Below are 14,744 nucleotides of genomic sequence, written 5' to 3'. Positions count from 1 at the left end.
TGCGAAGGAAACGAAGGCATTTTAGAGTTGCTTCGTTTTGAGTAGGATTTTGATTTTGCCCATTTTTACAATGCCTCCCTTTTCTTTGTATTTCTTTGTGAGCTTTCTACCGTGTGGTGTTGCCATATTTTGCAGTCGGTTCTTACATTTCTTGCATTGACTTTCTAGGGTTATGGCGAGTGGGAGACGAAGCTGTTCATTAGACCTGTCACCAAGGAGGATGTCGACCGAGAATACAGGGTTCAGGCCACCAACACCATTGGGCAGCAAGACTACATCGTCAGAATTTCCACAAGCTCACAGCCAAGAGGTTTGGAACTTTCATTTAAATTTGTTGCTTGTTTACCTGTGCCTTTTTGGAAATTTAACTGTAATCCATGTTTTGTTTGCCCTTTAGCTATGGCTGAAATGGGAGCCGGAGCCATCGTTGGAATTGTCATTGCAGTCCTTCTTGTGCTGTTGATCATTTTATTGTGGTCTTTGCTCGGGCAACAGGCAGATGGTGCTTTGCAGGTAGGTTCATTACATGAGTGTATAATTGTAACATGCTTAGAATATTGTTCGAACACTGTTCCAGTTAAGTTGTTTGGTGATCCAAAATCCTTGTGTTTTGGTCTTGAATGCCAACTTGATTTACACAATTCACTTCAACATTTGCATAGAGACTCTCATGCGTTCTGCTCACAGAGAATTTTCTAAGGGCATACATTGTCTGCCGTTGAATATGAAAGAATGTTTTAGGGAAAAAAGTCATTATGTGTGGAGAAAAATTTGAAAAATATGTTTTGTTAAGCTTGGAAGTGAAAAGTCCTTGCTTTTGTTTTCTCAGAACAAACTGGAGACCCGCTATAGAATTTGTGGGTATGAGGTGAGAACGAACACCATAAAGTGCATGAAAGCTTCAGGCCGGTAGATGATAGAACCCCAATTACCCATGTACTTGCTCCATATAGTGTTTGTCAACTTTTAATTTCGTTACTTTTATTTAGGATCATCTTTTATTGTTTATCTAAACAGTTCAAGAGCGTTTTCTCACCACACAAGGTTATATTTTTTGAGGGGCCTACAGTTTGGCTCAACAAACCTCTATTCATGAAAATTTTTGCTTTTTTATTTCATAGGTACAATTTCTACACCATAGAAAATGTGGTGTAAAAATAGATTTTTAGTAACTTGTTAACAAAATTTCTCTCATTTCAGAGGGATATAGAAAAAAGATTAGCCCAGGAGTAACTCTATTCTTTCCCTTTTCTCCGTAGGTAGGTACACTGGTACTAACCCCTTCAAATCAGCCTCCCTCATGATACAAACGACTATATGTGCCACAATCAGACTTTTAAAAAATAAGATTATGGCTATGTGTATTGTGAGGGTGGCTTCCAAGAGGTAGCTTTTAAACTGGTGATTCACTTTCAGTTTTTGAGTTTGCTACTTGCTGCTTGCATTTTTCTCACTTCATCTGAACAGAAATCTATCTAGTTAAACCTTTATCTCATTTTTAATAAAATGTAAACGATGTTTGAGTGGACAATTATGGAGGTAAATTTCTGTCAGCGAATTCTCTGAAACTGATAAGTAGTGCTGGTTGACATTGTCTACATCTCTTGGCACACTAACATGAAAATCACCAAACACACTTCTCATGTCTTCTCATTTTCTTACATATCAATCAGACCAACTGTCATTGAGAACAGGAAGATCCAATAGTAGTTATTTTTCAAATAATATATTTTAGTTTATGTATTAGTGCTAAAAATTTCTCATAAATTAATTGAGTTTTGAAAAAGTCTATTTTTCTTTATTATTCGAATGGGGAGAAAACGAAATATTTTAGTATTGTGTTATTATCAGGCTTGATAGTTATCCTGCTTTGAGATTTATCAAAGCTTTCTATATTATATAAAGTGCTTTTGAAGTGGGGAATGAAGAGCTAGTCTTTTCTTTGAGTGCTGTGTATGAACTATATAAGCATGAACATTCTCCTCATTTGTGCTTGAAGGTTTCGTCAGAATAAAACCAACAAACTTGCAGCTTCTTATGGTATTGCCATACATCATTGTGACTTTCTAGCTTACATCTTTTTAAGTATTTCATTTCTTTATATGAGTTTAGTTTTGTTCTGCTGTTTAACATTGACCCTCCTATGGTTTGAAACATGTTTGACATGTTGGTCTTTTTCCTCCCTCGCTCCTGTATCTTTGAAACCGATTGTTTGAGGTTTTGCCGCTATCTCCTGACTTTCTTGGTTTTAATTTGTCTTTTAAACAGGCACTTCTTGGCGTGGATTTAAATGTGTGTGTTCCATTGAAAATTAGATATTAACTATCAGTGTTTGTTGGTGAAGGATAAACAGGTGGTGTTTGTGTAGTACCTATGCACTATTAGAGAAGTCTGCCTGTTTTTGAGACATGCCACAGATCTTTCTCCTCCCTCTTTCTACCTGCCTTTTCTTCATTACTAAATATATTTTGCTTCCCTCCTCCTTTCGGTGTCAAAGCTGTGGCCAGCAAGAACTAGACTCCTGAATGAAGGCAAGTGCTTCCAAGAAGCGTTAGTGTGAAGCAAGCTGGATATATTCTTTCTCAAGTCACAAATAGTTCAATAGAAACTTGATTTCATTTGCTTTAGTAGCTGAGAGCATGAGCCTGCATGCACATGTGCACTTATTTTTGACTATGTTTTTTTTTTCAATCATCTGTTCTAACACATTTTTTTTTAAATTTGTGTTATCACCCCTGCCATTGCTTGACATGTCTTTATCATCATGCCTCTCAAAAAGGGGGAAACTAAAACCAAAAGCTGTGAAAACTACCTTGCATTTGATTCAAAGCACCATTGCATTTGCTTTTTACAATTTCAAACTACATCATCACATCTGTAAAAATTGATTAACTCTCTTTCTCAGATCTTAGATTTGTTTGTATTTTTATTGCACTTGTGCACTTACACTTAAATTTCACATTTTTAGCTTATATTTTCATGCACACCACTCCAGTCGTTCCAGATTGTATCCATAGCCTTAGCATTAGAGCCTATCCATAACTTCAGTTTAAGAACACATCTTCTTGACACTGAATGCCTTTCTTTTATCTCTTAAACTTGCTTAAATTTTAAAATCAGCTTTAATTTGCAATTTAAATTTGCTGTTTGGTGTGGGTTTTTAAGCACAGTATGTGGCAAAAGAACAAGTTTCCCTGCGTCTTGCTATAAGAAAGAATTTGTTCAGGAAAAAAAGGGGGTTGAAGTACTTGCCTTCTCATGCCAAAGCCCCACCCAGATGGCTGTTTCCACAAGCAGTTTAAGTATTGCTCTCAGAATGCATCGTGTTTTCATTATCTTTCCAATTTAAAAAAAATTGTTTCCTACTTGGGAGTTGGACGGTGGTATTGATGTGACAGTCAGTGGGCAGGGCTGAACTTCGCATGTACACACTACAGTGTAATAGTTGGATTAGAAATGCATGAAATATGTTTGTGTAGGGTTTTGAATTATTTTAGTTAAGAAACCATTTGTCTTAACAGTAGATAAAAACATTAGTGCAGTCTTGAAATTCAGAATTATTAGTTTACATACATGTGTAGTTGCATGTCATTATAGACACCATGAGAGCTCTGCTCTTGTGTTCAAACACATACAGATGAAATTTTATTGGGGAAATAAAATAATACATACTACTGTATTCAAGAAAAAGTCATGGTTGTGTGCTGGCTCTATCTCTCCTCTTCTTGATTTGCAAGTCTTGCTGGTCATAGAGTGTTGTTCGAGACATTTGGTGTACTGCCAAAAGTAATAGAAAGGAAAAACACCCTTATACGTAGTTGGTGTTCACTGGGATGCAGTTCATTTTTATGGTTTCTGAATTATGGTTTGATACTTATTACAGCACCACCGTCTAATTAAGATTCTCACTAGATCTTTTTCATTGTGATTTATTTATTCCATTTTGAGGATGCATATCTGAGAGCATGTTGAGCTACAATGCACTTGTGCCTTGTAGTGCACAATAAAACTGTTCTGAGCAGATTGCTTCCAGATTTAGTCTGGTAGCAATAATGAGCAGTTTTATTTTTAAAGAATTGCTTGTGTGTTCTAAACTTAGAGAATTCCTGTCATATTTGGCTCGAAGGTTTCATTGGGCTTACTCAGAACTATTTATCCAAAAATTTAGCCAATGTTTGGAGATTCCGGAGAGCCAAAATGGAGGTGTTCCCTGAGCCATGGGTGTGTGGAGACTTTGCATGACAGGAGTTCATTATTGCTGTTTGCAGCTGGTGGAGGTCGCGGTAAATCCAGTCAGACCAGCAGTGTGGCGCACATCGATCCTGAGGGCCATTCGGAAAAAGCCAAACACGCAGGAGTAGGCGGCACCGAAAACCCCTCCATTAACCACAACGTTTCTTCTGAGTATATCAATGGCAACGACATCAAGAAGGAAATCAAAGAAGATACACCTGTGTAGAAGTACTTAAGTCTGCATCATGTGTTTAGTTAACCTTAAGAAAATTGGACTAAAGAGATTCTTTCCTTTTTAATTGATGGATCAAATTGCTGAATCCTGTTACCAGGAAGTTTATCGTGATCCAAAGTCTTTGTCAGACTGATTTCTGGGATGCCTTTCCCTGTCCTTTGCCTATCTCTGCAAGATTTTGCATGAAGTTGAGAACCTCTCACTGTTCAGGACAGGATGAACATTTTTTTTAGTTTAGGATGTATGTTTTTCTGATAGGCTTATAAAATGTTAAACCACAGTTTATATATTCAGACCAATCCATATTACAAATTTAGTTTTGATGAGTAAGCACTCAGTATTGAATACTCAAGAAATGACGGTGGTCGACTTCCACCGAGACTTCTTTCTGGTTGCTGGGCAACTTAAGTCATAGCTCATACCACCCATACTTATTTGCTGAATTTGTGTTGCTTCTTAGAAGCGCTGTCTGTTCTCAGTTCTATGCAGCGACTGAACAAAATGAATCAAAATAAGATTGTTATCCTTATTTAAATGATCAAACTGGGCTTTTAAAAACTTACAGGATTTGTTACCAAAATACTCATTATATGCTTTTCATTTAGGCTTTTATCAAATGTTTGTGTGTTATAAGTGTGCTGTGTAAACCTCCCTACTTTCGTTCAGATTTGGTTCACCCTTTGCTGCTAGAAATCTATTCATGCTCTCCCTTTTTTCCTGTGGCAAACTCATAGTATGACTCAAAGTTTAGTTCATAGTTAGATGTACTTCTAAACCTCTGTGATGACTCATATGTGGTCTGACAATGTATCAACAATTCATCAAAACAAATCAGATTTGTCTGGCTTCTTCAAGACTGTGCAACCACTGCCAGTATTTTAATAACTGACTGAATTCTCACTGATTGTTTTTATTTGGGACTAAAGCAAGACACTGGGGCATATACTCCTTCTTTTGTTATAAATTGAGACTCTTAATAGCCAAGGAATCAGGGGAGGATTTGTATTGTGCAATACTGCATCAAAGATTTCTGTACATAGTTTGAACTTGAGCACTCAATGACTATTAGGTAGATTTGTTAATTGCCCCAATCACCCATGGTAGCAGAATAATTTGCACCCTCTATTTTTATCATATTGTAAATACTTGTTGTTAAGTTGATGATTCCAAAGTGAGAAAGCCAATGTGGCCATTAGCAAGCATTGAGGACATCTACTGTTTGTCCATACAAGACATCTGGTCCTGCACCTTGATCTAGCAAACATCCTCAAATTGGGTAGTCCTTGACCTTTATGTTTAAAGGTGGTAATGGGAAAAGAGATTTACCTTTTCATTCTCCCATCAACTGAAGACTTTGAGGGCCTTTCCTTTAAAAAAATCCAATCCATGTCCTTATCCTGATATTTCCTAAGCATGGAAAGCAGGAGAAACCATTATTGCTTACTACTTAATGTTTGTCTCATGCTATTTCCCATCGACTTCAGTGACTGTGAAGACCAATTTAAAACTTTGCTGCTGTATTGAGCACAGTCACATTAATGATAGCTGCTATTGTGTTACAATATCTACCACTGTCCAAAGTTGTCAGAATTTTGTGCAGCTAAGTCCACAGGATTGTTATTGGGAAACAAGTAGACAAAGTTTGTGATCTCAATGTTATCAATGGACAAGCTCAACATAGGATTGTATGTGTCAATGGAATGTGTTAATGTCTAGCTGTAAAAGTTGAAGAAAGACGTGAATCTCACTTTCTTTTATTATTTTTTTTTCTTTCTCTTTTATTTGATATTGAATTTTTGATTGATCATCAACTTTTCATTTTAGATTTATTAATTGAAGTGCCATCATTCCAAAGTAACGGTATTTGGCATGCTTTTCTTCAGTTTTGTCGACTCATTCCTCATTTCAAGTAGGATCAGGCTTCCTTTCATATGCTGGAGTTAGATTAGCTTTTAATTTCCTAAATTAGTTTTTGTTGACCCTGAGTGCAGTGGTGGACATTGAATGAATCTTGGTGTGTCACTTAAGTAGGTTTATATACACTGTTATTTATAGAATGGTTTTACCTTTCCCGAACCCTCTCAAAATTTAGGTGTCATTATAGATATGCCTTTGCTTATCAAGAAAGAGGGCTTTGGTTTGTAGATGTGATTGAGCAAAGAATGAGAAATGGAAGTCATTAGACTTTAGGAACTGTTTGTTTTGTCTTTTAAGCTGCTCTTTGAATTTTCTTATTGGACATATAGTATAACTGTAGGATTTCCTGAATAGGACGTTTCGCGTTCTATTAAAGCTAACCTCTGCTGCTACTGTTTTAACTTTTATTTTACCACAGAGGATAATATCAAATTGAATTTCCTTATCTTTCTTTGTTAAATTTTGTGGGAAGCATTGTCTTGATCACAATGCGTTTTTGTCTTGCATCATTTCAGTATCATGTCTGCATAAGTCTTTTATTTTTTTATACTGATAGTATTCTGATTATCTCTTCTACCAATTGTTTCTTTTCTATCATATTTATTTGTTTTCTATGATTGCTGAAGAGATAAAATATTGTAAGAACGTTAATTGATGTTTTTGAACTTAGGTTGAGTTGTCTTGGAGAAAATGAATCATTCTACCCCTTTCTTATAAGAATAGATTTATTATTTTATGATGTTCATTAAGTACTGGCAATTGCTTCAGTGTGATGTACTTAAAGAATTTGCCAGGAGAAATGAAAGGATTCAATATTTGTTGTGTATAAGTAAGAAATTAGGAAATCTAGCAAGTTGTGTAAATAATCTGTTGTGAGCATCGAAATATGTTGACGATGGGGAAAGCTCCTTAAAATCTATTAGGTCACATTTCCACTATGTTGATAAATGGGCCTGCAAAGTCAGTAAAGATGCTACCTTTGCTTCATATTATTGTAAATAGATATTTAAAGCGAATTGCATCATTTTGTTTCAAAGAACTGGTTTAAAAAAAATGATAATAATTTGAGCATTAGGGCTCCCTTCAGTTCAAGGGTCATGTCCAGCCATTGGAGTGTAATGAACAAGCAATGCCAAGACTTATTGTCTCCTTGGTCGGGAAACATTTCCTAGATAATGATACCTAGGTCACAAATTGTATTATTTAGGACTCCTGAGTCTCTGCAACCACATACCGGTAATACTCCATAATCGTTTCAGTGTTAATTTAATTCTGAACCTCGGAATCTCATGTCTTATGACAGAAACCATGTACAAATTTTTGGGGCAGCACCTATTGATATTATCCGTTATAAATATTATTTTTAAATGTATTGTATGCTTGTAAGTAAAATCGAAACATTCCCTGTAGAAACGTGGAAAATTTAAAGTATGTGCTTTACTCAGGTGGTTGGGAAAATCTGTGAGCAAAGACTTTTGTAATTGTATAAGGACTATTTAATTTTTTTGATGTTCACCATCAGTACACTTAATATTTTCTTTTTCTTCTCTTTTTTTTCAATAAATATTGTTTTGATTAATACTGTGTGTCTCTGTTCTGAGAATCCATGCTATCACCTTGGCACACCCACAAACATTTATATGTGTTTTTCCTTCAAGGTTTTCTGTTGCCCAAAATTTGCTGTAATTCATTTTCTTATTTTCCAACAGCGTTACTTAGGTCAAAATATCCACTCTCAGATTTCTGATTTCAGGAGGTGCTGCTTCTCATCGCACCGGTGAAACGTAAGTAAATTCTAAGAGGGAGTTTGTGTTGCATGATAGTAACCAAAATTTAAGTTAAAACTCACTGGAAGTAATCACCTTTTCCATTGATCTTCCATGACATTTCTTTTGAGATATCAAAGAATTCAGTTGGTATAGTTTTACCGCATGATTAACTTAAGGTGTTTGTGTTTGTGTGTGTACTTACATTTTTTAGAGACATAGCAAATCTGTTTGTTTGTGAGAAAAGATATACAGTATCTTTCTGGATCTAAATTCAATGTGTAACTACTAAACCACTTTCACTAATAGGACAAAAAGTATAAACTTGACTGCATGCTGAGTGTTTAACTTTACGTATTTTGTGATGGGTGGTTTGATTTTAGGTAGGTTTTGGAGAAGTAAAATCTCTAGCAGATTATACTTTTTTTTTGTTTGAAGGGAAGGTTTGTTAGGCACACTGTGAAAACTAATGGGGAACTATGCTTGCCGATATTCCTTACTTTGACTTTGCATGAGGTGTACATAGGGCTGTTGATCCTTGTCCTTACAGAGGCGGTGATCCGGAAGACCCGGGTAAAACTGAGGAGGCCAAGAGGTTGACCCCCAAGAGCCGAATTTCCACATCCGTCAATAGTGAACAACTCCTCGGTCAAAGGCAAGGCTCAGTATTATGCTTTTCACAAAGCACTGATATTTCAAATAATTGAGCAAATTGTCACCATGAATAATTTACCTTGCACAAGCACATTTTGTTGTGTTGTTTCGTTTCTCACCAAAATACATTTATCTACATGCAAAGATCATCATTTCTGGGTACTTGAGCGTCGGTTTTCATTGGCACACCTACTAATACTTTTTTTAATACAATCTTTGTTTTGCATAGTTTGTGATGCAATAAATGTGGCCAGAGGGCACATCTTTTGAGTAGGTCACCAGAATTTCTGGCTTATCATTTCATTTCTGATGGCTTACTGGTAATTTGCTTGAGCATGAAGGGATTTATGTTGCGCTGGCTATATATAATACGCTAAAATTTGGCTTCGGTCATGGAATGTTTTTTTAGTACATTACCTTCAGTGCTTGCTTTATTTAGTTCATTGCCTATATTGCTTCAGGATTTTCATTGTAGTTGACTGATATTAATACACTGGTGCTTCTTTACTTAAATATGAATGGTACTCTCTGTATTCTAATTTTCTACAGTTTTTTTTTTAAATCTCATTGCATAACCCTATGATTTCCTCTAACTCTCATTCGAATGATTGCAGTAGTGACACTGAGAGTGCTGATCAAGGACCTGGCCAGAAGAAGAACATTTTAAAGAAGAAGGTGAAAATCCCCTTGACCAACATGTTCAAGAAAGCCAAAGACAAGGTTGCTGGTGACACGGAAGTACTTAAGGTAAAACGTCTCTGACAATAACAAATCTCCTTTTTGACTGGTTAAAGTTCGTGTTCAAATGGCCTGATTTGAATGTTTTTCAGACTGCGGTGGTGGTTGATGAGAAAGATGCGGAGAAGGCTGCTCAGCAAGTGGCTCAAGACGTGGAGCAGGGCAAGGAATGTGTTTACGCTGAACTTACACATGCACAGGCGGCAGAGCGAGGGCGCCCAGTAGTGGTTCGCCCCGAAGATGACAAGACGGAGTATGCTGAGATTGTGCACACCAAGGACGAGAAGAAGGGAGACAAGTAAACAACATACCCCTACAGTCTCTTGACTTAAACCAAATAATGTAAATGGGCCAGTTGTCAGGTATGTAGGTCAGGAATTGGAAACGCTTCTGTGTCATTGCCGGTTCAGCTAGAGGATGCTTTCTCTCCCTATAACTTGCTAATTTGTTTTCTTTACTATGTGCTGTGGTGTAGTTACTGCCACTGATTTGGAGCATAAATCATGACAGGTCTGACGGAGTTGCTGACGTTTGCAAATGCCTCCCATACTTATTTCCCGCTACCTTGTCTTTGAACTTACAAACCTCTAAAGTTACCATATTTCATATCACTTGAGGTATGCTAAGAAATTCAATTAACTGGGAAATTATCTCATCTCAGACATAGTTTATTCATGAGAACTGCTAGTTCTAGTCTCATGGTTAATATGTTAAATTAGATCCAAAAGTTTGAGTGCTTCTTTTATCAAGATATTCTTCTTTCTACCCTTTATGGCTATGCTTGTAGTAGGTTTGTGCCTCCGTTGGTCTTCCTTTCAGACGTCTCTTTCCCCCAGAACAACTACTGCCGCGTAATGACTTTTAACTAGAGCTGTGACTTTCCTTCAATTTTACTATCTTATCCCATCGGCAAAAATATTGCAAGCCAGAAAATTTTGACAGTGCCTTCCAATTCTGATCACCATAAACAAATGGAATTTTCCATTGTTTAACAGTGCTTTTTTGTAACTATTTTGTAAAAAATGTAAGGAAACACAAGTTTTATTGTGAATTTTTGTTGCACCTGGAAGATTATCCCAGCTCTTGTGTTTGTGTTTTATGTCATGTTAAAGAAAGACAATCAATATTGTCAATTTTGCACCATGCCTATTTTTCAGTATTTATGATGAATGTTGGAATAATTTTCTGTGTTCAATTTTAATGTGATAAGTAAGAAAGAATGTGTCTTATATCTTAACTGCCCACCTGTTCTTAGACTAGACAAAGCTTGGTGCTACATATGTCAAAGGCAGATGGTGCTATCAGTCAATAGCTATCATTTGTAATTTAAAGGATTAAAATTGTATTGGATTTATTTTAATGGCCTAGTATTTTGCTATGCAGTATGTCTGGAAATTTTGTATTTCATAATTACAAATTAAGGTTTTTTGTACTTAAGGGCAAGTATCAGGAACTATGCCCATTGTTTTTAATTTACTAAAATACAAATTATGAAAAGTGTGATTTTAGCTCTATGTGATCAAAGAGTAACTTTATTGTACAAATGCAAAAGGCATACTGCTTGGACAAGTATTGTTGGTTGTTAAAGACCAAGGCGTATTAGAGTTTTGTTGTGTTGTCATACGCATTGTAAGCATTTTGCATAAGCATTTAATTTTCATTGTTAAGCTATCATTTAAGATGAGTATATTTTATTTTACATTTTATTTTAAATTAATGAGAGAAAAATACTATTTAATATCTTACTATTTATGCGTGAGGAAAGTGTTGGAGTTGTTACATTCCCTGCATACCTAGCATTGGCTAGGCATGTGCAATGTGTAGCTTGGGTCTGAGCAATTTAACACCCTCTACAGTATTGCTGCATGTGCTGTTATGTAAATTGATTCTTACATAAAAAGAAAATATTTATTGCTAGTGTAAGTGTGTGTTATTGGATACATCACTGTACAATTTAACTGTCTCAATGCCCCCCAAATATTTAAATGTTCATCCCAAACTTAGAACAAAATTTGAAATGACGTTGTGACAGTGGGTAACGTTTTGATATTATTTTGTCAATGTGTGCCTTTAATTTGGGATTCTTGTGATGATAAAATACTATTTGAAGAGATACCTGAGGAGTACTATTCAGTAAATGAAAATTTGGTCCCACATGTACATCTGATTGTAAAAATGTAAGATGGGCTATATTTTCGTTCATTATCTGTCTCATTTGTGAATATGTGTGATTGTACTTTTGTGTAACTGTGGTGTGATTATACCTTTTCTTTTAAGTAAAATCTTCAAGTGAGTGGTGCTTATTGCTTTCACAATAAAAAAGATTATCAGAAACATTTTTTGAACCTCGTTTTTACTATTTTCACCTGGATGACAGTCAAGCTCCACCAGCTGAACCCATTGTTCACTGCCTCTTCACCGCCCCAGAGTTCAACTAGTCTGTGTTTAGCAGTTGGTCCCTTGGCGAGCTGTCAGTCGTGGTTAGATGTAGAAGCTTGGGTTCAAATCCCGGTTGGCTTACATTTTCTGCCGCAGCTCTGCTTTTGCAGCAGCGTGTCAAATGGGTGGCCTACCTTGACGGCGCGGCTATGTATAAGGGCCAGCACTTCTAGGCAATAATAGGCGCGGAGCAAAGACTCGTCTGTCCCTCTCTCCCCTCTAAAGGTGCAAGATGCAGAAGAGTTCCTACCGTCGGCTCCCTGGCTCGCACCCACCCCAGCCTGTCAAATGGGTGGCCTACCCGGGCGGCGCGGCTCTGTGTAAGAGCTGGCTCTTCCCCTCTGAAATGCAAAAGAGTTCCCGCCGTCGTCTACCTGCGGTAAAAGATGCAAGCATCGAGTGCAAGACTGGTACACGAACGCGTCTCACCGCGTTGGCCACTGCAAAAGGAAGTGCCAGCGCAGCAATCTTTTCCCCGAATCGAGTCGAATCGAACAACACGTGCTCAGCGACTCGGCGCCGGGTGTGTGACTTGGCTGTGACCGCTCTGTGACCGTCACGCCGATCCCGGCACGGCATGCCATCCAGTCCACCATGCGGCGCGGCCCACTGTGGCCGCCGGCCGCGCCTGCACTGCTACTGCTGCTCTGCGATGTGGGGCTGGCCGCCAACGAAGGTTCTTATGTTGGGCTTTTCTTGGGGGACGGGCCGGGCCCTGCACTAGCCCCGTGCACAGAATTGAGCATACGCTTCGAAATGCACGAATTCGTTCGTACCCAACACGAAGCATGAGTTTGAACGTTTCACGCGCATGCTCAATTTCGTGCCATAGGCATGCACACAAAAACTACCCGATGCTGGCCGTGGGTCACGGGCCAAACGGGCCACAGGTGTCGCCTGCCTGGAGCACGGCCAAGGCCTTGGCCAAGGCCACAGCCTGGGCGTCGAGGCCGAGGGCGCCGGGGGCTGCGTGTGCCGCAAGCCGGCGGACTGCCCCACCGCGCCGAGGCCGTCCCTGCTGGCGGCGTGCTGCGACGCCGGCCTCGTCTGCTGCCCGCTCACCGGCCTCAGCCAGAGGAGTAAGCCTCTCGCAGAGAAGAGGGCTCACGGTAACGCGTCCTTGAGGTACTTACCCGCTCTGCGCCGCTCTGCGTGCAGGCTGCCGCGAGTCCTCGGCCATGGCGCGCGGGGCGTGCCCGGCGCTGGCGCTGCCCCTCATCGTCGGCGGCGACCTGGCCGCGCCCGGGCAGGTGCCCCACATGGCGCTGCTGGGCTTCGGGCCGCTGCCGGCCGTCAAATGGCTGTGCGGCGGCGCGCTCATCAGCCCACGCTGGGTGCTCACCGCGGCACACTGCGTGCGCAGCGCCAAGTAAGAGGCCCTGTCTCGCCCTGTCTCCCTCGCGACCAACCACTCTGGGTGCACTCTAAAGTTGGCATGCCCTGAAGCTGGGCCACCCCGAAACTGGGCGAAATTTGGCACCCTAAAAAGTGGGGCGGGCGACACAGGCGCCCAGTTTCAGGGCGTGCCAATTTAGTGCGGGTCCTGTTCGCGGGTCAGGCCCTAGTCAGGCCTCCCCAAACATGTCCTCAGGGGCCCCGCGCGGTGGGTCCGCCTCGGGTCGTGGCTGGACGGCCAGGCGGAGGGGCCCGGCGCGCAGCAGCTGGCCGTGGAGGAGCAGGTCGCGCACCCCGCCTACCGCCCGCCCGCGCACTACAACGACATCGGCCTCGTGAAGCTGGCCGAGCAGCCGGTGCTGGGCCCGGCCGTGAGGCCCGCCTGCCTGCACACGCAGTACACCATCAATGCCACCAAGGCGCAGGCCTGCGGCTACGGCAGCGTCGAGTACGGTACGGCGCAGACCCCCATTCGACGAGCTCGGACGGGGTGGTGGCAGAGCGTGCTAGTGTTACACTTTCCAATGAACGTCATTCGCGCCTCGTAAAGACCAATAGCTTGAAAAGTGACCCCGTCCCCTTTCCCGGTCGGCAGCGGCGGAACGCCAGGGCGACGCCCTGCGCTGCGTGTGGCTCCCGCTGCTGCCGCGCGTCGACTGCGCCAAGTACTTCGGGGAGGTGATGGGCACGAACCAGCTGCCCCAGGGCATGCCGCGGAGCCTCCTGTGCGCGGCCGAGCTGGCCGGCGGCAAGGACACCTGCCAGGTGCCACACTGATAGCATGCTGCGTCAGCTGCGTCCCGTCCCGGCGGTCGCCCGGTCGGGCCGAGCAGCCTGACTCAGGCCGCGGGGTGGTTTTGTTGTTGGCTGTTGTGTTCCAGGGCGACTCGGGCGGACCGCTGCACCTCCTGTCCGACGTACCCTACTGCACCTACACCCTAGTGGGGGTCACTGCCTTCGGCAAGTTCTGCGGGTACGCCAAGTCGCCGGGCGTGTACACGCGCGTGTCCTTCTTCCTGCCCTGGATCGAGGACGTGGTGTGGGCGAGGGAAGGACCGGAGGGACCGGACCGCACGGACTACGACTACGACGAGTACTACGAGGACTACGACTCTCAATGTAACAGCCTTTGCCAAAAGTCTCGAGTGTTTTTCTAGTTTGTTTTACAACTAACACTCGCCACTATCTTTTCATTGCAGATGAAGCAAACTATCCTCATGTGGATGCGCCCTGGTTGTTGTATGAAGAATACACGTAGACTGAATTGAACTGCATTGAACTGTACCCTTCTACTTACTTGACCATATGGTTTGACTAATGAGTGATTGTATTGAAATGTAAATAAGTTCACCAACAACATTGGACTC

General features: G+C 41.0%; 2 protein-coding genes across 2 annotated transcripts in view; both read left to right on the top strand.

Moving 5' to 3' along the window:
• LOC117641479 (fasciclin-3) overlaps positions 1-11,888 on the top strand; it is a 182,979-nt gene extending 171,091 nt beyond the window's left edge. The window contains 7 exon segments of the mRNA XM_034378844.1: positions 169-310; positions 398-463; positions 466-513; positions 8,139-8,169; positions 8,702-8,806; positions 9,420-9,552; positions 9,636-11,888. Of these exon segments, the coding sequence (XP_034234735.1) occupies positions 169-310; positions 398-463; positions 466-513; positions 8,139-8,169; positions 8,702-8,806; positions 9,420-9,552; positions 9,636-9,845 (735 nt within the window). The 3' untranslated portion in view covers positions 9,846-11,888.
• A 1,311-nt stretch (positions 11,889-13,199) lies between these two features.
• Positions 13,200-14,734, top strand: LOC117641497 (serine protease snake-like; the record flags this gene model as incomplete). Its single annotated transcript, XM_034378873.1, has 5 exons — positions 13,200-13,351; positions 13,574-13,830; positions 13,973-14,142; positions 14,259-14,496; positions 14,577-14,734. Coding segments are annotated over 5 exons (876 nt in total), but the record flags the coding sequence as incomplete, so codon positions are not given.
• Positions 14,735-14,744: the final 10 nt, after the last annotated feature.

This window comes from Thrips palmi, unplaced genomic scaffold (assembly GCF_012932325.1).
Source record: "Thrips palmi isolate BJ-2018 unplaced genomic scaffold, TpBJ-2018v1 HiC_scaffold_15, whole genome shotgun sequence".
Taxonomy (NCBI): Eukaryota; Metazoa; Arthropoda; class Insecta; order Thysanoptera; family Thripidae; genus Thrips; species Thrips palmi.
Note: the sequence above shows the minus strand (reverse complement) of the source record. Positions and strands in the feature narration are given on the sequence as shown.